The following is a 23945-nucleotide window of genomic DNA, read 5'->3' as shown; positions in this document are numbered from 1 at the left end:
TAAGTGGCATGTCCTGCTCCCCTAGCCCTGGGGACGGTCCCCTGGGTCCCTTCTCGTTTCCCCACTCACAGTGCCCCTGTCCCCAACACGCTGTATTGCTGGGGTGGGGGGCGCTGATGGAGGAGACACCTCAAGCCCATCTCCTTGTTCATCCTACTCCCCACACGAGCCCCGGCCACACACTTGTGTCCCCCACAAGTGGATCCACATGTTGCCATGCGGCCAGCTTGCTGAGGCTGTGTGTGTCTCTCTAGAGATCTATCCAACAACCGGATTGGCTGTCTCACCTCTGAGACCTTCCAGGGCCTCCCCAGGCTTCTCCGACTGTAAGTGAGGGGCAGTTAGTGGGGAGGAGGGGCCTGGGAGGAGGGAGGGCAGCACCAGACCCTCAGAGTCCCCTGTGTTCCCTTCACCCACTCCTCCCTCCTCTGGCTCAGGGAGACCCTGAGATCCGGGCTCACTGTTCCCTGCCCCCCTGCAGAAACATATCTGGAAACATCTTCTCCAGTCTGCAACCTGGGGTCTTTGATGAGCTGCCAGCCCTTAAGGTTGTGTGAGTATCTATTTCCAGCCCAAGGACTCAGACCTCTGCTTCCTTTCTCTGCCCAGGAAGGACACATGCAAGTATCATGACCACCGTGGCCAGCCTTATGCATAGGCGGGACAGGCAATGGCTGAAAGCATCATACCTGCCTTCCCACCATCGCCAGGCTGGTGGTGGCAAACGCATACCCAAATGTGCCCTTCCCAGCCTCAGTCTCCCTCCCAGGGCTCCAGCCCCACCCCCTGAGCCCACGCCCCCTCCGCTCTACTCTGTGGCCCCTCTACCCATTCTGCAGGGATCTCGGCACTGAGTACCTGACCTGCGACTGCCGCCTGCGCTGGCTGCTGTCCTGGGCCCGGAATCGCTCCCTGCAGCTGTCGGAGCACACGCTCTGTGCCTACCCCGGTGCCCTCCACGCCCAGGCCCTGGGCGGCCTCCAGGAGGCCCAGCTGCGCTGCGGTAAGCACGCCCTCACCCTGCACCCTTGGCGCAGATGCGCTCCTGTAGGGCCCCACTGGCTCGAGGCTCCCCCTGCCTCTCGTTCTCCAGGGCATCCTCTCCCTCAGATCCCCCTGGGGGTCCTTCTCCATCAGCTGTTCCTAAACTTTCTTTGGGGCTGCTGCTTTGTGTTTGCATCCGGTCCCACCTCCTGGGGTGACCAATGTGCTGCCACAGGAGCACTTTTCTTTGCTTGCCCCAAACCCGCCTGCCCCCTCCTTGTGCTCTTATCTCCAGAGGCTTTCTCCTGCCCCTTTTTCCCCGGCCAGAGTGGGCTCCAGTGCAGCTCCACTCCTGGCTCTGCACACCACGCCCCTGCCCCCGGCATCTCGCACGCTGCTGCACGCGGGCCTCACTGCCCTGGTGTCCCCCCCACAGAAGGGGCCCTGGAGCTGCACACGCACCACCTCATCCCGTCCCTGCGCCAAGTGGTCTTCCAGGGTGACCGACTGCCCTTCCAGTGCTCTGCCAGCTACCTGGGCGAAGACACCCGCATCCGCTGGTACCACAACCGGGCCCCCCTGGAGGGTGACGAGCAGGCGGGCATCCTCCTGGCCGAGAGCCTCATCCATGACTGCACCTTCATCACCAGGTACAGGCCCTGCTGCCACAGTACCCATCCCCCGCCTGCCCAACGCCCTGTGCCCAGATGTCCTTGGGAGTACATTCATGGGCGTTAAGAGTGTGCTTGTGTGTGTGCCTGGAAATCCAGGACTCACGGTCTGGATAGGGGAATACAGATTAAATGCCTGATAGAAAAAAAAAAAAAAAAAAAGGATCACATCTGACTTTTCTTTAGTGCCTTTACGATGTAAAAGCTCTATTATCAGACTTAATCTCTCCAATAGACTTTCGAGAGAGGTATTATTATCTCCCTGATACACACAGGGAAATTGAAGCTCAGGAAAACAATATCTTAAGGCCGATGGGAATGAAAGGAGTATGTACTTGTATCCCTCGCTCAGTTAAAGGAAAAAGAACCCCGAAGCTCAAGCCCTGCACACTTAGGCCAGGGTGATGCGGGTGGACGGGGCCGGGGCGCTCAGGGAGAGTGGCGCGGCCACCTGGAGCACCTCGCCGAGCCGGCCCTCCCCCTGCCCGCCTGCAGCGAGCTGACCGTGTCTCACATCGGCGTGTGGGCATCAGGGGAGTGGGAGTGCTCGGTGTCCACGGCCCAGGGCAACGCCAGCAAGAAGGTGGAGATCGTGGTGCTGGAGACCTCGGCCTCCTACTGCCCGGCTGAGCGAGTGGCCAACAACCGCGGGGACTTCAGGTGCGGTCGCTTCTGCTGCCCCAGAGGACCCCCCCTCCCAGCCCCCACCCCCGCTCCTGCGTCTGACAACACCGGTGACCAGGGTCTCCCCATCTGCTCTGAGATGCAGACAGCACTTTTGTTGTCCAGCTCCAAGTGCCACTGTCCCGCTGCTGTATTGACAGAGCCCTTGTCTTTTGGTATGAACTCCCCATCTGAGATGTGCTGTGCAGAACAGGAAGTTTGGGTGGATTTTTTTGTTTCTTTGGTTTGCTTCCTTACATTAACAGTACACAAAACTCTCGCACAACACGCCGTAATATCCCAATGGCCCCCTCAGTTAGCGAGGGCGGGTCTGTTCTCGCCGCCGTTGTACAGCTGAGAATACTCAGGGGCGCCAAGGCTAAGTGACTTGAACACAGGGCTCCGACTCTGAACACACACAGAGTTAGAGAGAAGGTGGGGCTCGGGAGCCCCTGGAAGGCCAGTCCAAACCCTCGCTTCTGAAGCCTTCCCCCAGGTCCCAAGGGGCCTGAGCATCCAGGTTCTCGAGGGCAGGGGAGGGACCCTTGCTCTGAGGGAAGGAAGAGCCTGGGGCAACAGCAGCCTCCTGCTTCTACCCCCAGGTGGCCTCGAACCCTGGCTGGCATCACAGCCTACCAGTCCTGCCTACAGTACCCCTTCACTTCAGTGCCCCTGAGCGAGGGTGCCCCGGGCACCCGAGCCTCCCGCCGGTGTGACCGAGCTGGCCGCTGGGAGCCCGGGGACTACTCCCACTGTCTGTACACCAACGACATCACCCGCGTGCTCTACACCTTTGTGCTGGTGAGGCCAGGAGAGGAGAGGGGCAGGGGGCATCCCGTCTGCTCTGGGTCGGGAAACGGGAAGGGGAGAAGCCCGCTGGCCCCACGGGGCCCAGAGGCCCCCTCACGGCCACTCTGCCGCCCCTCCTGTCCGTGGGTGTGCGCGGTGAGGGTCTCTTGTTCTCTCGATTTTCTTCTTCCAGGCAATTCAGACCACCCCCTCCCAGGGCCACCCCGAGCATCTTTAGTCCCAAACACAGCAAGGACAGCCTTAAGGGGGAAAACAAGGACAGCGTGAGGTCGTCCCATTGTCCTTATGCCAGTGGTGTTCGGAGTGGACAGCCTCGAGTCCTGAGTTTATTCCTTCCTTGTGCCTCCTGTCTTGATTAGACCCAGCTGGTGGGCTAGACCCCTCTCCCCAGGCACCGGCACCCTGAGCATCAGCACAGACAAGGGGGCCCCCTAGGGGCAGTTCTCGGGGAGAAGGAGCAGAACTGGACGGTCTCCTTTCTCCCCTCAATTCTCCCAGATGCCCATCAACGCCTCCAACGCGCTGACCCTGGCCCACCAGCTGCGGGTGTACACGGCTGAGGCGGCCAGCTTCTCAGACATGATGGATGTTGTCTATGTGGCTCAGATGATCCAAAAATTTTTGGGTTATGTCGACCAGATCAAAGAGGTGAGATTCAACCCGGCCTCTGGGGCCCCTGGAAACCACCCTGTCCCTTGCTCAAGCCTCTTGTGTCCCCGCCCCTGGGCCCCAAACCTGACTCCTGCCCTCAGTGACTCCCTGCCCCCCGCCAGCTGGTGGAGGTGATGGTGGACATGGCCAGCAACCTGATGCTGGTAGACGAGCACCTGCTGTGGCTGGCCCAGCGTGAAGACAAGGCCTGCAGCGGCATCGTGGGTGCCCTGGAGCGCATCGGGGGGGCTGCCCTCAGCCCCCATGCCCAGCACATCTCTGTGGTAATATGGGTCAGCTGGGAGGAAGCTCCTTGGGGAGTCTCGCACTGGGAGGGACCTTAGAATCAACAGGGGCCAACCCTCACCAGCCAGGACAGACACACTCCTCTCTTCAGGCAGCAAGTCCTCCAAGTATGCACCTGCCGTGCGCCCAGCTAGCCAGAGCACGGAGCATGACTCAGTGGAGTGGAATTCAGTTCCGAGTTGTCAGGAGCAGTGCAAAGGAGAGGGGGCCAGTGAGAGGGAGAAGTTGTGCAAGACTTCACGGTGGGGAACGGAACCGTAGCACCAGCCCAAGGAACTAGAGGGGCTTGGGATCAGGGTGACAGCACTGTGATGGAATGAGGAGTGATGGAGACATCTGTCCCCTGAAAAGAGGGTGAGATCGCCAGGGGTGGGTTGTGAACCCATTAGCAACCACAGGGGAGCAAGATGCTCTGCTAGGCACTTCCGGAGGTACAAGGAGGCTGGACGTGGACCCTGCTCCACGGTTTAGTTGGGGTGGCACAACTAGTATCTGTTGAGAAGTGAGCAAGATACAAGGTAGGGTGTGAGTGGGAGGAAAGGTCTTAGGAGGAAGAAGGTGCCATCGCCAGGGGTAGGGGAGACTCGGCAGCAGACCTAAGACTGCCAGGCCTTGGGAAGATGCGAAGGAAGAATGCGTAGGGGGACACAGCCTGAGCAAACCCGCAGAGAGGGACCGTGTGGTCTCAGCAGGAAGCCAAGAGAGAGCCGCCAGATCTCAAATGGGGGGGGAGTGACAAGTTCCCTGTCCCTAGAACTCAAGAAACGTGGCATTGGAGGCCTACCTCATCAAGCCACACAGCTACGTGGGGCTGACCTGCACAGCCTTCCAGAGAAGGGAGGCGGGAGTGCTGGGCATACGGCCCGGAAGCCCCGGCCAGAACCCCTCCCCGGAGCCAGAGCCCCTGGCCGATCAGCAGCTCCGCTTCCGCTGTACCACGGGGAGGCCCAGCATTTCTCTGTCGTCCTTCCACATCAAGGTGGGCACTGGGGGAGGTGTGTGGGGGTGGATGCTAAGAGGGGATGTGCCCAGATGCAGGTGCCTCGTGGAAGCGGGCGCTGTGAGTGGAAACTGCTCCAGAAAAGGGGTAGAGGGGAGGGGGGGGGGCCGTTAGGCCTTGGAGTCCTAGGGGGTCCTAGATGTCTCTGAGGAACTCCGATGTCCCCCCAGAACAGCGTGGCCCTGGCCTCCATCCAGCTGCCGCCCAGTCTGTTCTCGTCCCTTCCGGCTGCCCTGGCTCCCCCTGTCCCCCCAGACTGCACCCTGCAACTGCTTGTCTTCCGAAACGGCCGCCTCTTCCGCAGCCACGGCAACACCTCACGTCCCGGAGCCCCCGGGCCTGGCAAGAGGCGTGGCGTGGCCACCCCAGTCATCTTTGCAGGAACCAGTAAGGCGCTGAACTCCCCACACCCCTTCCTGCCCTTCCCTCACCCACAGCACCCCCTAAGAGCCTAGGGGAGTGGCAGAGGAGAGTGACCACACCCCATTTCCCAGGAGGATAGGGGACAGAGACATCCTGTAAAGGGCTTCTGGAGAAAAGCCTCAGGAAGACATTGGGATTTATATCCCAGATTTGTCAAATTGCAAGAGTTAAAAACACAGACCCTTGACCCACCTTGGCCTCCCTCCCTCCCTCCGACCTCCTAACCTGGTGCCAACTTTCCCTCTCCAGGTGCCCCCACTCCCTCCATCCCCAAATCCTCACTTCACCTTTTGTTCCCTGAGTACAAGTACCTTCCACCTTCTTGTCCCTGACCCCAGCCCCAGAGTCCCCTCATTTCAGGTAGGTCACCACCATTCATTCGGCACTTGGAACAGCCCACCTCCCACTGCTTTATTTTTCTTCAAAAAAAAATTTTTTTTAAGCTTATTTATTTATTCTGAGAGAGACAGAGACAGCGTGAGCAGGGGAGGGGCAGAGAGAGAGAGAGAGAGAGGGAACTCCACACAGGCTCTGCATTGCCAGCGCAGAGCCTGATACGGGGCTCGAACCCAGGAAACCGCAAGATCACGACCTGAGCCGAAACTGAGAGTCGGATGCTTAACCGACTGAGCCACCCAGGCGCCCCCTGGTGCTTTATTTTGATCCATCCCTGTGTCACCCTGGTGAGACTGACCACCTGGAAGGCAGGGCCCCAACTGGCACCTAACCATGTCCCGAAGTCCGGCCGGCGCCCGGCCCGCAGGCGTTCAGTGCACGCTCGGGCTGTTGTTCACTCGCCGCCACCTAGTTCCATACAGCCAGCCTCCCCGCAGCCCGGTTCCACCCGTGTGGACCTCCCTGTCTCCCGCAGGTGGCTGTGGTGTGGGGAACCTGACCGAGCCAGTGGCCGTCTCGCTACGGCATTGGGCTGAAGGGGCCGAACCCATGGCAGCTCGATGGAGCCAGGACGGGCCGGGCGGCCCCGGGGCTTGGAGCCCCGAGGGCTGCCAGCTCCGCTCCAGCCAGCCCAACGTCAGCTCCCTGCACTGCCAGCACTTGGGCAATGTGGCCGTGCTCATGGTGAGTGCGACAGGGGCCCAGAGGCTGGGAGAACTCCGGGGAATGTGTGGGAGGTGAGAATGGGGGTGTTCGGATCACCTGGGGCCACAGAGAACTACAGAGAGGACAGCAGCCTTATCGGCCTCGTAACTGTAGGACTCATGGGGAAACGTCCCTCTGGCCTCCCCCACACCTTTTCATCTTTCAGGAGACAGGGAGGTTCTGCCTTCGCTCATTGAAAGAGATGGACCTGGAACTCCCCAGCCCGGTCTTCACATCCTGCACTCTCTGAGACCCAGATTGTTAAAGTGGAAAAAAAAAAAAAATCTGGGAACATTTCTCCTTTCTGGTCACCCCACTCCCTCACCACATTTTGCACCCCGCTCTCCCAGATCAGCTGGATGATAGAAACTTCCACCTCTTTCCTCATCCCTGATTTTCAGGCTGAGGCTCAGAAAAGCCCCCGGAAGGGCAAGAGACTAGGAGGGAGGAATAGGCAGGCAGTAGATGATTAACACTGCCTAAGACTGACTTCCTAAGAGCGGACTCACAGCACTTACATCTTCACCTACCTGGACGGACTAGGGGCCAAAGCTGACAGGGCTTGGGGAAAGGAAAAGTGGCCTGGGGGGCTGGCCAGGACTCCGTGGGGTGGCCTCTACCCCTGGCTTCCTGATACGTCCTCTTTCCTACTCTTTCTAGGAGCTGAGCGCCTTCCCCAGGGAGGTAGGGGGCTCAGGGGCAGGGCTGCACCCTGTCGTGTATCCCTGCACCGCCCTGCTGCTGCTCTGCCTCTTCTCCACCATCATCACCTACATCCTCAACCACAGGTGGGAGCGCCCGCAGGAGGGGTGGGCGAGGAGGGAGGGCTGTGGGTCTCACCAAGTACTGGCCAAGTGTTCCTTTCCCCAGTGGGGCCACATGACTTTCTTGGGCCCTTGCCTAGCATTTTGTTTGCAGGGTCTAGGGCTGGAAAACACACCTCGGGGGTTAAGCCCTTCCTGCCCTGGGGCCTCTATCACACTCGCACGCATGTATGCACATAGATATCTGCCTTTCCCTCTTGCTCTCTGAATTACCTTGAGACCCCATGGACCTGATCTTGGGCGGAGTGGCCCATTAATTACTGTTTCTGGGGCAGCTCCATCCACGTGTCCCGGAAGGGCTGGCACATGCTGCTGAACTTGTGCTTCCACATGGCCATGACCTCCGCCGTCTTTGCAGGAGGCATCACACTCACCAACTACCCGACGGTCTGCCAGGCAGTAAGCAGGAGAAGGGGCTGGAGCGGGGCGGGGGGCGCTCCTAGATGAGTGATGGCAGCTTAGGCACAGAGTCTGTGGGTGCAGGGGGAAAAGGGGACTCATGCTAACAGGCCCCAGCTCCACTGTTGTGTCCAGCCTTGCTGGGGTCAGGGGCATGAGAGGAGGGGAGGTAAGAAGTAGAGAAACTATGAGATGGGTCTTCAAAGTGGAGAATGGGGTCTGCAAGGAGAGGTCAGGGACAAGCCAGAAAGCAAGAGCAGGGGTGTCAAGTCTCCGGAGTGGGAGAGAACCCCGGGCTGGAAGTCGAGAGGGTGACCACGGGGTCAGAACCTTGAGGAGGATCTGGGTAGAGCTGGGGATGGGAACCTGGGAGGAGCGGGAGAACGCTGCGCACTGAGGCTCTGGGGTGGCTCCAGTCGTAGCGGCCCCGTCCCCCAGCCTCAGTGGCCTCACCCTGCAGGTGGGTGTCACTCTGCACTACTCTTCACTGTCCACACTGCTCTGGATGGGTGTGAAGGCCCGCGTCCTCCACAAGGAGCTCACCTGGAGAGCGCCCCCTCCACAAGAAGGGGACTCTGCCCCGCCCGCTCCCCGTCCCATGCTCCGGTACATGCCTCAACTGTCAGCTTTGCAAGGGTGAAGGGTTCAGAGGCGGGTATAGAACACCAAGCTCTGTCCTCCCAGGGTGGATGCAGGGTGGGTCCAAGATCCTGGGAGATCATGCTCCAAAGAGAGAAGGCCCTAGGTGGCACCAGGTTGCCCAAGGCCATGGGGTGGGTGCACCCTTAGGGCTTTTCCCGCATGACAAAGCCAGGGAAGGAAGAGACTCCAAAGGGCATTGGACAGGGATCCTGGCCACGTGAGCAGCACCCTGATTTCTGCAGTGTTTAGGGTGAGAGAGCAATTCTAGCCTCTGTCCCTTAGAACAGTCTTGGCCAAGTCCCCTAGGAATCTACTGAGCCTGCCCCGTAGGGGCCTTGCGTCCCAGGCAAAAAAATTCTGACAGAATTTAAAGGGGAAAGAGGATGGGACAGAGACCCTGAGTCAAGGTTTCTGGGCACCTGGTTCCAATTCCCTTGGTTCCCCATCTCTCTGATCCCCAAACCCCATTCCTCCCCAGGTTCTATCTGATCGCTGGAGGGATCCCACTCATTATCTGTGGCATCACAGCTGCTGTCAACATCCACAACTACCGGGACCACAGCCCCTAGTGAGCGCCGCTGCCTGCCCGCCCCAAACCCACCCACCCTGACACTGGACGCCTTCTACTTCCCTGGCAGGGGCACCTGCCAGGCCCGCTCAGCCGGCGACCCACCCCAAACCCATGCATGTTGACTCAGCCAACCTCTGCTTTTCCACTCACCATGTCCTATCACCCCAGCCACCCAGCCACCTCGGACATGCTCCCCCTCCTCATCCACTGCCTGTGTCTCCCCTCAGCTGCTGGCTGGTGTGGCGTCCAAGCCTAGGAGCCTTCTACATCCCGGTGGCTTTGATTCTGCTGATCACCTGGATCTATTTCCTGTGTGCAGGGCTGCGCTTAAGGGGTCCTCTGGCACAGAGCCCAAAGGGGGGCACCAGCAGGGTCTCCCTGGAGCCAGGGGAGGAGCTCAGGGCTTCCACCAGGCTCAGGAGCAGCGGCCCCTTCCTGAATGACTCAGGTTCCCTTCTGGCTACTGGGAGCGCGGGGGTGGTGACACCCGGGCCCCCGGAGGATGGTGACGGCCTCTATTCTCCGGGAGTCCAACTGGGGGCGCTGGTGACCACGCATTTCCTGTACCTGGCCATGTGGGCCTGTGGGGCTCTGGCCGTGTCCCAGCGCTGGCTGCCCCGGGTGGTGTGCAGCTGCCTGTACGGGGTGGCAGCCTCCGCCCTGGGACTCTTCGTCTTCACCCACCACTGTGCCAGGCGCAGGGACGTCAGGGCCTCCTGGCGTGCCTGCTGCCCCCACGCCTCCGCCCCCGGCGCCTCACCCCGGGCCGTGCCCGCCGCCTCAGAGGACGGTTCCCCCGTGTTCGGAGAGGGGCCTCCCTCCCTCAAGTCCTCCCCGAGCGGCAGCAGCGGCCACGCGCCGCCCCTGGGCCCCTGCAAGCTCACCAACCTGCAGCTGGCCCAGAGTCAGGTGTGCGAGGCCGGGGTGGTGGCCCGCGGGGAAGGGGAGCCAGAGCCCACGGGCTCCCGGGGGAGCCTCGCGCCCCGCCACGCCAACAACTTGCACCACGGGCGCCGAGTGCACAAGAGTCGGGTCAAGGGGCACCGCGCGGGGGAGGCCGGCGCCAAGAACCGGCTCAAGGCGCTGCGCGGGGGCGCGGCGGCCGGGGCGCCGGAGCTGCTGTCCAGCGAGAGCGGCAGCCTGCACAACAGCCCGTCCGACAGCTACCCGGGCAGCAGCCGCAACAGCCCGGGTCTCCAGCTCGAGGGTGAGCCCATGCTCACGCCGTCGGAGGGCAGCGACACGAGTGCGGCGCCGCCCCCCGAGGCGGGCCGGCCAGGCCAGCGCCGCAGCGCCAGTCGCGACAACCTCAAGGGCGGCGGGGGCGGCGCGCTGGAGAGGGAGAGCAAGCGCCGCTCGTACCCGCTCAACGCGGCCAGTCTGAACGGCGCGCCCAAGGGGGCCAAGTACGACGACATCACCATGACGGGCACGGAGGCGGCCGGAGGCGCCTGCATGAAGACGGGGCTATGGAAGAGCGAAACCACCGTCTAGGGCGAGGGTGGGCGACGCTGTAGGACAGGCTGGCCATGTGGCCCTGTCACCCAGGCTGCTGGGGGGGAGGGGGGGCGGGGCCTCAAAGACGTCAACCGGTACATCAATGGGTTTGAGGTAGAGGCGCCCATGGCTGCGGCTCGGCACACCAGCTTTAGTCCTGCAGGCTGGGGAAAACACAGGGGGAGGCCTGCCACCGCCAAGAGGGCAGTCCCTCTGGGGTAGCGACAATCCCAGGACCACAGGCATGATACATTTCCGTCCCAGCCCAGGCTGGTTTTGGCAGTCAAATCGGTGCCGTCCAGGGTAGCAGGGGAGGTCCTGCCAGCCCGTGGAGTGGGAGACTGCCCCCCCAGAGCCCCCAGGTGGGCTCCTCCTTAGGTACTCCCCACAGCTTATCCACCGTGCCTCACCGATGGTCATCGGCCTGATCAGGAAGACACAGATGACAGGAGCTTGGGAACAGCGTTCTCTCCTCACTGCCCTCGTCAGAAGTCAGCCCGCTGTGCCTAGATCCTAGGGCCTCTCCCCAACCTTGCTCTTGGCCAACCAGGGGGCCAGCCTAGCAGTTGAGCCAGGTGACCAGGACCTATAGGTGCTGCTTTGAAGATAAACTATGCAAGAGAAGGTAGAACCGTGTGAAAACAGCTCTGGAGATGGAGTTCTAGGGAAGGGGGTGGGAGCAGGTGGGAAGGTTGCACCATCAGGGACGGTGGGACACTTCCCACAGGAGTGGTCCACACACCACATGGCAGGGCTGTAGAGGGGGCGTCCCAGGACAAAGCCAAGGCCCTACACCTGAGAAGCTGACTCTGCCAGATGCCTGGGAAGGATCTGAGGGAAGTAGAGAGTCGTAGTGCTTAGATTTGGAGCTGAAGGCAGTCACACCCTAAACCTGGCCCTATAAACAGTGCTCCGAAGAGAGGCTCTACCACAAGGCTGCAGGTAGTGTTGGGGAAGCACTTATTGTTCAGTTGCAAGCCCCACACCCCTAGTCTCAGCTTTCTAACACCATGGGGCTGAGGAAGACACTTCCCTGCCTCCATGAGGCCGTATGGAAGGACCAGTCCAAGAACTGACCTCTAAGTCAGGTTAGGGAGAAACCTCCCAAACATCGAACTGGCTTCCTGCCACACAGACTCCCAAGCTGAATCCCTCAAGGTTATCAGGTAGGGTCCCTGCAGCTCACCTGGGCCCTGTGCCTTCACTACTTTTAAACACCAGCACCCATATTTTCCCCCAACCTAAAAAGTCACCACCAGCCTTTTACTAAGGACCCAATGAAGGTGGAGGGAAACCTGGGCCTGGTGAAGAACAGGAAAACAAGACCTGGTCTAGGTCCCCTCCCAGCGTCCATGTCACTGCAGCCTGATCACGAAGGCAAAAGACATAAGGGAGGGGAGAAAACCCACACACCTTGGGATGAATCCTGTTATTTATGCTTGCTGCACAGACAATATTAGACAAAAAGAAAAAAAAAAAAAGCTTCGTATTATTCTTCCACATATGCTGGCTGCTGTTTACATACCCTGCCAATGCCTTAGCACTGGAGAGCTTTTGCAATACGCTGGGGAAAAAAGGGAGGGAGGGGATGAAAAGTGCCAAAGAAAACATGTTTTTAAAAGCTTGAGTTTTATACAATAGAATGTTTTCTAGCAGATGCCTCTTGTTTTAATATATTAAAATTTTGCAAAGCCCTTGAGCTATAACCTTAGTCCACCCACGGTCCTTTTGTTATGAAGTGGAGGATTTCATGACCTCATACACAAGAACTCATCGATGCCTATAGGTGGACACTGGGCCCACAGCTGCCCAGTTCCTGTCCTCTGGGGGCTGATACCGTTCGAGATACCACCCGCTCCACACCAGCAGCGAGGGCCCATCATCGGGCCTGTAGCAGCAGCATTGTACCTGGTTCAAACCAGGAGGAAGCCTAACCTCCTCCAACCAGTCTAGGAGGAAAGCCATCCCACGTAATACAAACATGGGCCACTTCTCCGGCACCAAAGGACCGATTCTCTCCAAGCCAATCGTCCCTGCACTGCTCCCAACTTCTATTCCAGGACCCAGGGTCCAGGTAATTGCAGAGTCCCTTGGTTCCTTTAAACAAGAAAACACCTAAGGACTTACATATGCTGATTTCTCCAGATAGGACAGGATTATTATTAAGCTGCTGTCAGAATGTGGTGAGTGCTCCCCCGGATGTACATCAGGGAGGGTTAGAAACACTCCTGGCAGCCTGTCTTGCAGCTTGAGCTTTTTCAAAGTCCTTAATTTCCTGAGGGGTACGCAAATACTGCTCTATTTCACTATCAGATATGTTCTCATCTCCGGTGACTGTGGAGACTGGGGGTGGGGGGCAGATCCGCTTTGGGGGCTTCAACATGCAAGGTGGGAGGAGAGGGGTGGGACTAGCTGGCCGCTTCCCCTCAGGCAAATCTAAGGAACTACTCGCCACCTCCTCTTTTCCCTGCTCTGGCCCCTGACACCGTCCCCGCAGCTCCTTCTCCCCAGCTTCCATCTCTGCCGTTCCATCGCGAAAGGCCTTGCGGACCAACGTGTGGCGGTGCTGGAGAAGGTCACCGATGTGCTTCACCACAGAGCGCTTGTCGAGCTTCAGAACCTGCAGCCAGGCCAGCCGCTCGGCCATCCGCAGCAGCACGGAGAGCAGCTCCTGCAAGCGGGAGGAAGCGGGGTAGGGCAGGTCCACGTTCGCCAGTTTACAAAAACGGGCCAGGGAACACGTCAGCCGATGCGAAGGCTGCAGCGACTGCCATGCCAGAAAAGTAGCAGCAGTGATGACAGGCAAGGGATGCCGCCCAGTCACCAGCCACGTCTCATCCGCCAGCTCCACCAGCTGCAATGTTCGCGACAGCATCTTCTCTTTGTCTTCCACGTATTTGGCTGGCACAGATGGGGAAGCTTGGAACAGTCTGAAGCTGAAATGATCAAAAGGAAAGTCTGGTCTCGATGCCCATGGGGGAGGGGACTGCTCTTCCCAAGTGAAGAAAAGCAGTCCACTCCAGGTGGGCTATTCTGTCCTCTTGGAACAAATACTCAAACTTGCTGGCAGTGGGTTTATACAGGTGCTGAGAGAAGACAGGCTGCGTCTCCCACCCGTGAGGTGAAGGGCAGGAGCATGCAGGGGGGAAGCTAATGTGTCAGCGACCCCGTCGGCCAGTATTCTCCGTGCTTTACACATGCTCTCCTATCATCCACTCTGCGCCCCATTATGTGCATTTATAGTTAAAAATCTGGCCCAGAGTCATCCACCTAGGAAGTAACCAAGCAAACCCAACACAACTTGACACTGGTAGCCTGTGCCTTCTACTCTATTTTCAGAGAAGAGAAGAGAAGAGAAGAGAAGAGAAGAGAAGAGAAGAGAAGAGAAGAGAAGAGAAGAGAAAAGAGAAGAGAAAAGAGAAGAACGTGGCTCCTAAAGAAAATAAAATGAAAAAAAAAGCAGTAGCTTCCACCGTTGGCTCGGTCACTAACACCTTGTCACCTCCACTTACAGATGATCCTGCTGAGGCAGGGCGGTCGCACACAGCCAAGCAGGCCACGCACAACGTGAGAGCCGCAACTCAGCGGCCCGGTGACAAGGCTGATACCTGCGCTGCCTACATCAGGCATCAGGATGCAATAAAGGCAAAGGGATTCGGAAATGCCAAACAGTTTAGAAATGTGAAATGGAATCAGCTTTATCGCCAAGTACTAGGAAGAGAGACTACAAGAGCACAAGGGAGGGAGAATATAGATTTTCCTCCCAAATCCCTTTAGATGCGCTTTGGTGAAAAAGTGACAGAAAGGTAAAAAGATTGAGGGCTAAGGGTCCATCCGGTCCCGGGGGTTCCCGGTAGGCAGGTACCTGCTACAGTATGTCTTCACCAGGTCTGCCAAGCACAGCGAGGGCACATCCAGCCCCAGGAGCTTCACTATCTGCATGTAGGTGCCAGAAAACACATCCAAATCCGCATACAACAGGGCGCAGACGGTTCCCATGGTTAGGGGCCAGTTATGCTGTCGGCAGGTGATCAAGACACAGCACCCAACTAGCACCTCCTTCTTTTGCAGCCTGGCAGCACGGATGCCAGAGTGCCGGTACGCCTGCTGGTAGTAGGCAACTGCTGTGTCCTCAAATGTTGATGGCAACTGCAGGACTCGACAGAGGTCTCTCACTCGGCGGAGACCTAAGAAAGCCCACAGCCAGAGTCAGAGGGGTCAAAGGCACTACTGAGTGGCTCCTAGCAACTTCTGCTACACTTGCCTCCCATACCAGTTGCACAAATGATGTACTTTTCTACGATGACAGAAGTGACGCTTGGTGAGGTCATTCTAAAGACACAAAGAAATCTGGGGAAAGAAGTCACATTTCAACCCACCACTCTTCAGGGGCTGGTGTGATTCAGAGCCAAGCCAAAATGTGACCTGGGATGCTTAAATCAACCTTTAACATACCCCTGACAAACCCACACTGTATACTGAATTGCCACCTCTCTTAGACCATCTCCATTCTTTATTTCGGACTACCATTCTCTTCTACTCTACCTTACATAGCAATGCTGAAATCAGGAAAAGCAAGAGGATGGGCTGGACCATCAGAAGAATTTTCTTTAAGGCCACTGTATCATAAAAGGATGAGTCTCACCTCGTTGCTGGCTGCGGCTCACTTGATCGTTTTCCCCTGTGCTTCGGGAATATGTTACTTCTGTAAGATAAGGGACAACAAATAGCTTTGTTTAGCCTTTATTCACCAGACCCCTGGCCTCCCACCACACAAAACCAGGGAGAATTCATATCATTAGGCTCTGCTCCCTGTCTCATGAAGGTGCCCATTTTTGCACATTAAAAGCCCATCTGGTTTTCTACGTTCACAAGCAGTATCAAATACAGAGACTGAGGGGTGCTGGGTGGCTCAGTCGGTTAAGCGGCCGACTTCGGCTCAGGTCATGATCTCACGGTCTGTGAGTTCGATCCCCGTGTCGGGCTCTGTGCTGACAGCTCAGAGCCTGGAGCCTGTTTCAGATTCTGTGTCTCCCTCTCTCTGACCGTCCCCTGTTCATGCTCTCTGTCTCAAAAATAAATAAACGTTAAAAAAATTTTTTTTAAATGCAGAGACTGAGGAAGGTTAAGACTGCACTAAAGTGGCTTCAAGAGTTCCAAATTTGCAGCCATCCTTCCTGTATATCCAATCCAGGCAATTTTCCTGACTGCTGATTTTGAGGGCTGCACTGGTCAGGGACTCAGAAAGAAAGAAAGAAAAAAAAAAAAAAAAAAAAAGATGTGTTTGTCAATTAGGGCTAAAGGCTCCTTCGGGCTCATACTTTGTCCGCACTTGTAAAGAATTCCATCCGTCCATCACACCCAAACTAGATACATTGAGTGAAACTCTTGTTTCTCTGTTTCATTTGGTCGACGTTTATGAGACCTAATACATGCCAGATACCGTACCAGGTGCTAGAAAAACGCAGAGGAATGGCCGTCCCTGCCCTCCTGCAGCGCTCCTTCACTTTAGGTCACTTTCTCCCGTAGTTAAGTGTACACGTGACAACGAGAGGGCGTGAGAGGCATAAGAGGAATCTGATGTCAATCCCTCCACCACCCCAGCCTATACCCACGGCCCTGGAAAGGCCGGCACAAATACCTCGGAGGTTGCCCTCGTCGCTGAAAGTGGTAGTAAGGACTCCCTCGGTGACAACGCAGCCACAGTCTGAGCACACCAGCTGGCTCTGCGAATAGTGAGAGTCTTCCACGAGCTCAGTGGAGCCGCAATCGGGGCAGTGGCCTCCGCCCGGCATGTCACAACCCAGAGTCTCGGAAGCTTTTCAGATATCTACTCGCACGTCCGCAACAGCAACAGCTCGGAAGCCGGTACTAGGAGGGGAGCCTTCTAAGCGCTGCACCTTTCTCTTCCGGCCAGAGCAAACGCGGTTTACATAGGCAGTTCTGTACGCCGGCGGAGCGCCACTTCCGGTCCGGTTCTCTGCGGGCTCGGGTAGAAACGTGAGCTAGGAAAGAAGGTTCCTGGTGTGGACCGCGTCTTCGCCTTGCCTTTCCCCCGGCGTCCGCGGTCGGTTTGAAGTGGGCCAGACCGGGGCGGGGGAGTTGAATTTAGGTGAGATTTCTTCTCACGTGGACACACATAACAGACAAGAAATTGTGGCCATTCCCAAACAAGTCTAACTTCTGAAATGCTGGGGGAATCGTAGATTCTGTTACTCTTTGGTAACAAATGTTGATTTTGGCCATAGTACAAAGTATGGTGAGAAAGCAGGAAATTATGTTCTACTCTCCAGAGTGGCTTTCCCAGGCAAGTTGTTTCCTGTCTATGCAGTCTATTTTTCTCAACTATAGAATGAGGGAATTGAATTAAAATCCAGAGTGACAAGGGGCGCCTGGGTGGCTCAGTCGTTTAAGCGTCCAACTTCAGCTCAGGTCGTGATCTCACAATTCATGACTTCAGGCTCCCCCTCGGGCTCTGTGCTGACAGCTCAGAGCCTGAAGCCTGCTTCAGATTCTGTGTCTCCCTCTCTCTCTGCCCTTCCCCCCTCCAAGCGCTTGCGCGCTCTCTCTCTCTAGCTCGCTCTTTCTCAAAAATAAATAAACATTAAAAAAAAATTTTTTTTTTAATCCAGAGTGGCAAACTCAAATGCTTTCAGAGACTAGGCAAGGAATATCCAAGGGAGTTGATAGTGAAAGAATATGGAGTGATGAGGCTTTGGGCAAACTGGAGGGTTCAAGCAGATGTAGATGTTTTAAAACCGAGCTTAAGCTGAGCTTTAAGATATTCCAAGATTCTGCTACGAAGTTCCTAGCTTGCTATAGTATAACTCCAAGAATCTTGAACAAAATTGTGCCCCTAGTGATGCTATCACAGAAACCAAGCTTACAAATTTAAAATTATGTATGTTATGTTTGAATATAAATTAAAAGTCGCCAAAAGAGTCATGTAATCACACTCGTTAAGAATAAAGATTTTAACGCCTGAAAGGTTTAATCCATTGTGTCTGAAAAATAAGAAAGTTGAGTTAAATGACAAGGACCACCAAAGTCTGTCCATATGACTCCAAGAAAGCAGATGGGAGTCATCACAGCACGTGCCTAAAGTGTGTGCGGGGAATCTGTTTCTTGGGCCGACAATGGAGAATTAGGCTCCTGGCATCAGCAGATTTTAAGAGCTGTTCTGGGCTTAATTTCAACCTTACATTGGGGGTTGGGGCCGGAAGGTAAGATCAGCACTTTTCCCTGAGAACAGAAAATGTTTGGACAGCTCCTGTGCAGAATGGATTGAGGAATACGGATGTTTGTCAGCCCCTTAACAAATTGGGATACTCCCTTGAGGAATAAGGTACAGGTTACAGGTTACAAGATAAGATACAACTGCCTTCCTTAGAAGACTAATAAATTCTGCGTCCTAGAACTGAAAAGATTTCAAAATAAAAAATGGCGCTTACTAACCTGAAGAGACAGACGACACAGTGACCATGTACCCAGAGAGACCTCAAAGGGTTGGGGCCTCAAAAAAGAAAGGGATCTGAGGAGACAGGGCGGTAGGTTCTTTTGAAAGAGCTGTAATCAGTGGTCGGTACAGAGGACTCTCTGTATGCCTAATGAGACTGTGAGTTCCCTGGACCACAGTGGGGAACAAGGGCATCTCTGACACAAAGATTGCATATTACCTGCAATCCAAGCATCAGCTTTCCCTGCTTCAAATGTTGCTTACCTTTAGTATAAATTGGGAAGGAGGTGCTGTGCCTTACAAGGATTGCCCGTTCAACGGAAGCCCCTCCGGCTCACAAGCACCTCCCCCTCTGCTCACAGCTGTTCCCCTCCCTTACTACCGCACGACGGAATTTCCTGCACCTCGGATCTCTGTGGGCTAGCCGCATGCTCTCCCACTGACCAGTCATCAGTTGACCTGGGAGCACAGAGCAGCCAGACTTCCATTTTCTCCTTTTCTGCACCAGTATCACGAGACCGTTCATGAACCTTGCTGAAGGGTGGAGGAACTTAAGGTGATCGTAACATAAATGAGAAGTATGTTTGTAAAATGGGAAATTTCCTAAGACTCTCCTCACAGTTCAAGAGATAAGCATTTAGAGAACAACCAAACCAGGGATGCCTGGGTGGCTCGGTCAGTCGAGCCTCTGACTCTTGATTTTGACTCCGGTCATAATCTCATGGTCATGATCTCACGGCAATGAGATGGAACCTGTGTCGGGCTCCCATACCCATGGAGCCAGCTTAAGACTCTACCTCTCCCTCTGCCCCTCCCTGGCTCACTCTATCTGTCTCAAGAGAAAATAATAATAATAACTAAATTTTAAAAAACAACCAAACCAAAATACCTTCAAAAGTGGTCACCCCCCCCTCTTTTCCAGTTTCTTTCCTTGATGTGCATACTTAAATATACCACCCCATCCCCAAAAGACTGCTTTCTCAGAGCATGCGGACCTCTTCTTTTTAGAGAAGTCCCACCTACTACCCCAGGACTGGATCACACTGGAGCGTTCACCTCCTTCCCCCAACCCAAGATACAGTAATCCCCAACAGTTCATTCCCTTACATTTGAATTACTCGCTCCAGCCCCACACCACAAGGGGGCTTCAACACAATAGCTCTGGGTGGGCACTGGCATTCAAAGTCTCCTCTAGACTTGCCCACTAGTGCGAGGTGTGTGATAAGGATTTACTTCTGGCTGTCCAGCAGATAAATTCTGATAATTCCGGCATGCTTGTGTGTGCACAAAACACCCCTCAGAGACATCCATTAGTTTTAGACACTACAGTCGACATCCCTACGGGGGTGGGGAAATATGTTCCCAAGAGCAACATAATTGCACCGGGAGTGGTTCTTTACATTACCCTACAGAACAGCATCAGACTCCTCCCACCCCCAATTTTGTGCAGATCTTGAACCTAACTACATTAAAAAAAAAAAAAAAAAAAAAAAGTGGGATTTTACTAGAGTCCTCTGCCCATGAAAGTCGCCTTAAAATTCTTCTTTTCCCAACATTACTCTTAGTAAAATGGAAGAGCGGTGTTATGATCCTTCAACCAGCGCCTATAAGGGGTAGCGGAGTGAGTGATTCTCTTTTCCAGTCACAAGTGTGTGATACCCCAAGGTATCACAAGGCCCCCAGACAGGCTGGGAGGTAGGCAGAACCCAGACCAGAAGATGGCGCTCTCTAGTAAGACTTGAAAGTCCAGGGGCGCCTGGCTGACTCGGTCGGTAGGGCGCGCAACTCTTGGGGTCCTGAGTTTGGGCCCCCCACTGGCGGGTAGATTGTACTTAAGATTTACAAAAACCAATTTTAAGGCTTGTAAGTCTGGGGTTCTCCACTCTCTGAGGAAGTTCATTTATTTGCCTTTCTCTGGAAATTAGGACCGACACAACCTCCTAGTGCCCTTCCTGCTGTTATAGACTCTTCTAAGAGTCACCGTCATTCAGTGATAGTGATGATCTGTTTACCAGATGCTCCTCAAACTCCTCTCCCCCATGCCACCCCCACCCCCCACACCAGCCTCTGAAACTGGAACCATGTTTCTTGTCTCTGTATAACCAGTGCCCACGTGGTGCCTGGCACACGGGCTTCTGGAATGCAGAGCGCCCAGAACGTGTGGATTTGAGTAGAAAACTACCGGAGAGGGGAGGCTGTTGGAAAGGCTGCCCCAACCATGGTCCAGATGTGAAATACAGACCTCAAGCCACAGTTCTTTCCAGAGAGGAGAGGGGAAAGGAAGACACTGCTGCTGTGGGGGCTGAAGGAAACTCCCACGCGTCCTCCTTCAGTTAGATGTGTGTATTCTACTTAGTTGTTCGCCCGTCTAGCTCTCCCTCTGATTGCAAGTCTTTGTGGGAATATGTGGCTTTGTCGTCCCGGTGTCCAGGGGCCACCTTCTATACTGAGGGCTGGCATTCAGTGAGGAGCTAGTCCACTCCTGTGAACACCTGTCCCAGGTGGGCCTGTAGGAAGCAACAGCTTCTAAGACTAAACTTCTCTGAGACAAGACGATTCTTATTTAGAACAAATCACCAGGGAGAGCTGGGCTGCCTCTGCTCCTTAATCTGGCCTCACCCCTGGGCTCCTCCCAGCTCAGTGGACCGAAAGGAAACACTATCACTCTGAGCCAGTTTCACTCCGAGCCCTGAGGACACGCTCTCCTGTCACACTAAGCCTGGCAGGTGGCTCGGGCTGAGGAGTCTTTCTGACTGGATTGCCTTCCCATCACCTCAACTCTTTGGTGGGAACTCAATCTTCTCTACCGCTCACGATGAGACCGCTATGGCCTACAGCACGAACTACCTAAATCCCGGTGCCAGCTAACTCCCCTTGCTCATATCCGCCTTCTCCTTTTGCATTGTTCATGCCATCCCCACTACACACATCGCCTTTCCTGGGCTGAGGATTAATGTGTTCCATTTCTTGAACTCCGAGGAACAAAGGCATCCGATAACTCTAAGAAGGTGGTCCCAGGCCACCATTTGCTGCACAGACTGAGAGCGTGAATACCAGTCAGCTTACTTACCTGGAACGTCCCTCCTCAGGGAGGCTGTGGCTTAGCTGGCCTCATCTCGAGAGGGAATCGAGTCACACCATTTCCCTGCCTGCGCCAGTCCTCCAGGATCCCAGGAGAATTACAACATGATCTCCTTGACTCCCAAAGTGATCCTAGACTAGGGGTTAGCAAACTCTGTAAAGGGCCAGATAGCAAATATTTAGGTTTGGCAGATGATAAGGTCTCTGTTACAACCCCTCAAGTCTGCTTTTATAACGTGGAAACAGCCATAGACAATTATGGGAACAAATGAGTATGGCTGTATTCCAGTAAAACTTTGTGGACACTGACATTTGAATTTCATGTAATGTTCGTGTGTCATGAAATACTGTTATTTTAATTGTAAGAATTTCAGTATTCGGTGTGGTGTTGTTGACTATGCCCATCATTCTGTATGGGCACATAAGATCTCCAGACTTATTCATTTTATGTTTAAAAAAAAAAAAAAAAAAGCAAAAATCATTCTTGCCTCAAGGGCCATATAAAAACAGGAAGCAGGCTGTATTTACTGACCCCTGTTCTAGACCTCCAGGTCAGACAGACAAGGAGTTCAAATCTGTTCTTCTTTTTTTAATTTTTTTTGCTTTTTTTTAAAGTTTATTTATTTTTGAGAGACAGAGAGAGAGGGAGGGGCAGAGAATCCCAAGCAGGGTCGACACTGTCAGTGCACAGCCCATTGAGGCGCTCGATCTCACCGACCTGAGCTGAAATCAAGAGTTGGACACTCAACCAACTGAGCCACCCAGGTGGCCCGAAATCTGTTCTTAACTACTCACTCTGCCACCCCAGGGGAACTAAAACTCTCCCCATGTCTAGGACTCTGTTTCCTCATCTGCATGATGGAGATATTATCTACCTTGATGAGAATTAGAAATAGTACGTGTCAGCGTGTAGTGACTAGTAAGAATACAAATGCTTAATGCAAAAATGCTGTTGCAGTCAAAGCTAGCCTGAAGGGCACTTGATAGGCAAGGACAACAGCTTTCTCTCTCCTCTGAGGGCTTATCAAGGGCACCAAGGGGACTATTTCCAGGGCTCAGATACAGGTTTCTGTGTAAACCTGTCGAGATCTGGGGGCTTTGGGACACGTCGGCTCACAGAGCTCCGGAAGCCTGTTTTGAATGTGAATCCGCCTTCCCCTGAGAGTGAGGGCACAGCCCCAGAGAGAACACCTGGAGAGAAGCCATGGGAACAGGATCCATTCGCTGGTGGACGTTGGGTTCCAGCAGCCTGTGCTGCTGCTGTCTGGGCCCTGGTTAAAGCGTCAGAACCACACCCGGTAAATGACTGCTTTCCACGGGCAGCGGCGGGGCGGGGTGCTTCCCCAGCAAGCGTTTATTCTGGCCCAGAGGCGGCCGATGATAAGCGGAGCCGGAAGTAACCTGGATGGTATCCGCGGCCACCACAGTTCTTCCGTGTGCATGTGTGTTTCAGGGGGCGCGGGGGAGGGGGGCGGGGGGGGGCGGTTAGTTAGCTGGGCACGTTCTCCCCCAGGATCACTATCCGTCCTGGTTGCAGAACAGTATCCAAAGGCACGCAGAAATGTTCAAAGCAGTCCTGCTTTGCTCCCATCTTCATTTTAAAGTGTATCTGGGGCACCTGGGTGGCTCAGTCGGTTGAGCGTCCGACTTCGGCTCAGGTCATGATCTCACAGCTCGTGAGTTTGAGCCCCGTGTCGGGCTCTGTGCTGACACCTCGGAGCCTGGAGCCTGCTTGCGATTCTGTGTCTCCCTCTCTCTGCCCCTCCCCCCCCCCACTTCTCTCTCTCTTGCTGTCTCAAAAATAAACATTTTTTTTAAGTTAATAAATTGTATCTAGATAATTAAGACACCAGGTTGCAACAGGAGTCTAGTGCATACTGTAAGAGCTGGACCATGATGATCACTTCCTAATGTATATAAAATGTCACGTCACTAGTTGTACACCTGAAGCAAATACAATGTTGTAGGTCAACTACACCTCAATTAAGGAAAGAAAAAAGAAAATCCAAATTAAATTTTTTTTTGAAAGTCATGCTGCCATTTTTTTTAAATATATGAAATTTATTGTCAAATTGGTTTCCATACAACACCCAGTGCTCATCCCAAAAGATACCCTCTTCAATACCCATCACAAATTAAATTTCTTAAAAAAATAAAGTGTATCTATTTGTATAAGAGGGAAAATGCCAGGACAAAGAATCAAAATAACAGTGGTTAGTTACCTCTTGGTAGCGAGGAGCTTAGGATTTCTTTTGTTCTGGGCATAAACATGTATGACATTACTTAGAAAAATCTACAGGCCGAGTGGACAAGGGAGTGTAGGGGAGAGGAAAAGACACCACTCCTTCAGAGGGAGAACAGGAGAGGGCTTTTCACCAACCGGGAAGCCAAGGTGAGAACCTGAAGCCGCCTGACAGATGCCCAAGCTCCCAGGGTCCAGGGGGGCTTGACTTCCTTCAGCTCAGAATCCTGGATTTGGGTAAGTTCATTCTTTATGCTGTTCATAGATCTTACAATCGTTCTCTGTATTTTCCTGGTTGTTGTTGTTATGTTTGTTTGTTTTTTGTTATTAGCAGCTAAGCTAAGAAGAGAAAGGAGAGTGTTGTGTCCCTCCGAGGCCCGGAGTTTGAAAGACACAGCAGCCTGCCCCTGAGGGCTGGGTCTGGCAGCCACGGAGGGGGCGGGGGGGGGGGGGGGGGGGTGCCAGAACCAACTGCAAAACAAAAAGTGAAGGACCTCAGAGGGAAAAGTTAGGGTCATTTGCATAAAGAATCTTTCCCTAAGACTCCCCAAGACTCCCCTTCCAGAGGGTTTTGTTTCCTTTTGTTTTTCTTAAATTGAACCTGGAGGGCTGTGTTTTAAGAGA

General features: G+C 54.7%; 2 protein-coding genes across 4 annotated transcripts in view; one reads left to right on the top strand and one right to left on the bottom strand.

The window, feature by feature from the left end:
• The window catches only part of ADGRA2 (adhesion G protein-coupled receptor A2), a 35609-nt gene extending 23361 nt beyond the window's left edge, over nt 1-12248 (top strand). Inside the window, exons 4-19 of one of the 3 annotated variants that reach the window (XM_045460686.1) lie at nt 255-326; nt 482-553; nt 840-1003; nt 1421-1634; nt 2151-2315; nt 2921-3119; nt 3627-3776; nt 3902-4063; nt 4840-5064; nt 5256-5472; nt 6380-6588; nt 7270-7397; nt 7709-7832; nt 8293-8438; nt 8953-9042; nt 9273-12248. In XM_045460686.1, the coding sequence (XP_045316642.1) occupies nt 255-326; nt 482-553; nt 840-1003; nt 1421-1634; nt 2151-2315; nt 2921-3119; nt 3627-3776; nt 3902-4063; nt 4840-5064; nt 5256-5472; nt 6380-6588; nt 7270-7397; nt 7709-7832; nt 8293-8438; nt 8953-9042; nt 9273-10539 (3604 nt within the window). In that variant the 3' untranslated portion in view covers nt 10540-12248. Of the gene's footprint in view, nt 1-254; nt 327-481; nt 554-839; nt 1635-2150; nt 2316-2920; nt 3120-3626; nt 3777-3901; nt 4064-4839; nt 5065-5255; nt 5473-6379; nt 6589-7269; nt 7398-7708; nt 7833-8292; nt 8439-8952; nt 9043-9272 lie in introns of all 3 variants that reach the window. The other 2 variants (XM_045460675.1, XM_045460697.1) reach the window with 2 other exon arrangements.
• BRF2 (BRF2 RNA polymerase III transcription initiation factor subunit) lies at nt 12153-16475 on the bottom strand. Its single transcript, XM_045460711.1, has 4 exons — nt 16184-16475; nt 15188-15247; nt 14408-14729; nt 12153-13478 (listed from the first exon to the last, which is right to left on the bottom strand). The coding sequence occupies exons 1-4, from the start codon at nt 16335-16337 to the stop codon at nt 12749-12751; spliced, it is 1266 nt and encodes a 421-aa protein (XP_045316667.1). The 5' UTR covers nt 16338-16475; the 3' UTR covers nt 12153-12748.
• Nucleotides 16476-23945: the final 7470 nt, after the last annotated feature.

Source organism: Leopardus geoffroyi, chromosome B1, assembly GCF_018350155.1.
Source record: "Leopardus geoffroyi isolate Oge1 chromosome B1, O.geoffroyi_Oge1_pat1.0, whole genome shotgun sequence".
Classification (NCBI taxonomy): Eukaryota; Metazoa; Chordata; class Mammalia; order Carnivora; family Felidae; genus Leopardus; species Leopardus geoffroyi.
This window is presented reverse-complemented; position numbering and strand designations above follow the sequence as displayed.

Bases quoted from the DNA above. Each gene is read 5' to 3' on its own strand.
- BRF2 (XM_045460711.1), bottom strand. From the start codon at position 16,337: ATGCCGGGCGGAGGCCACTGCCCCGATTGCGGCTCCACTGAGCTCGTG. The intron at 15,248-16,183 runs GTATTTGTGCCG...CTTATCTTACAG, and splicing joins CGACGAGGGCAACCTCCGAG to AAGTAACATATTCCCGAAGC. The intron at 13,479-14,407 runs GTACCTGCCTAC...TGATCATTTCAG, and splicing joins GTGAAGACATACTGTAGCAG to CTTCAGACTGTTCCAAGCTT.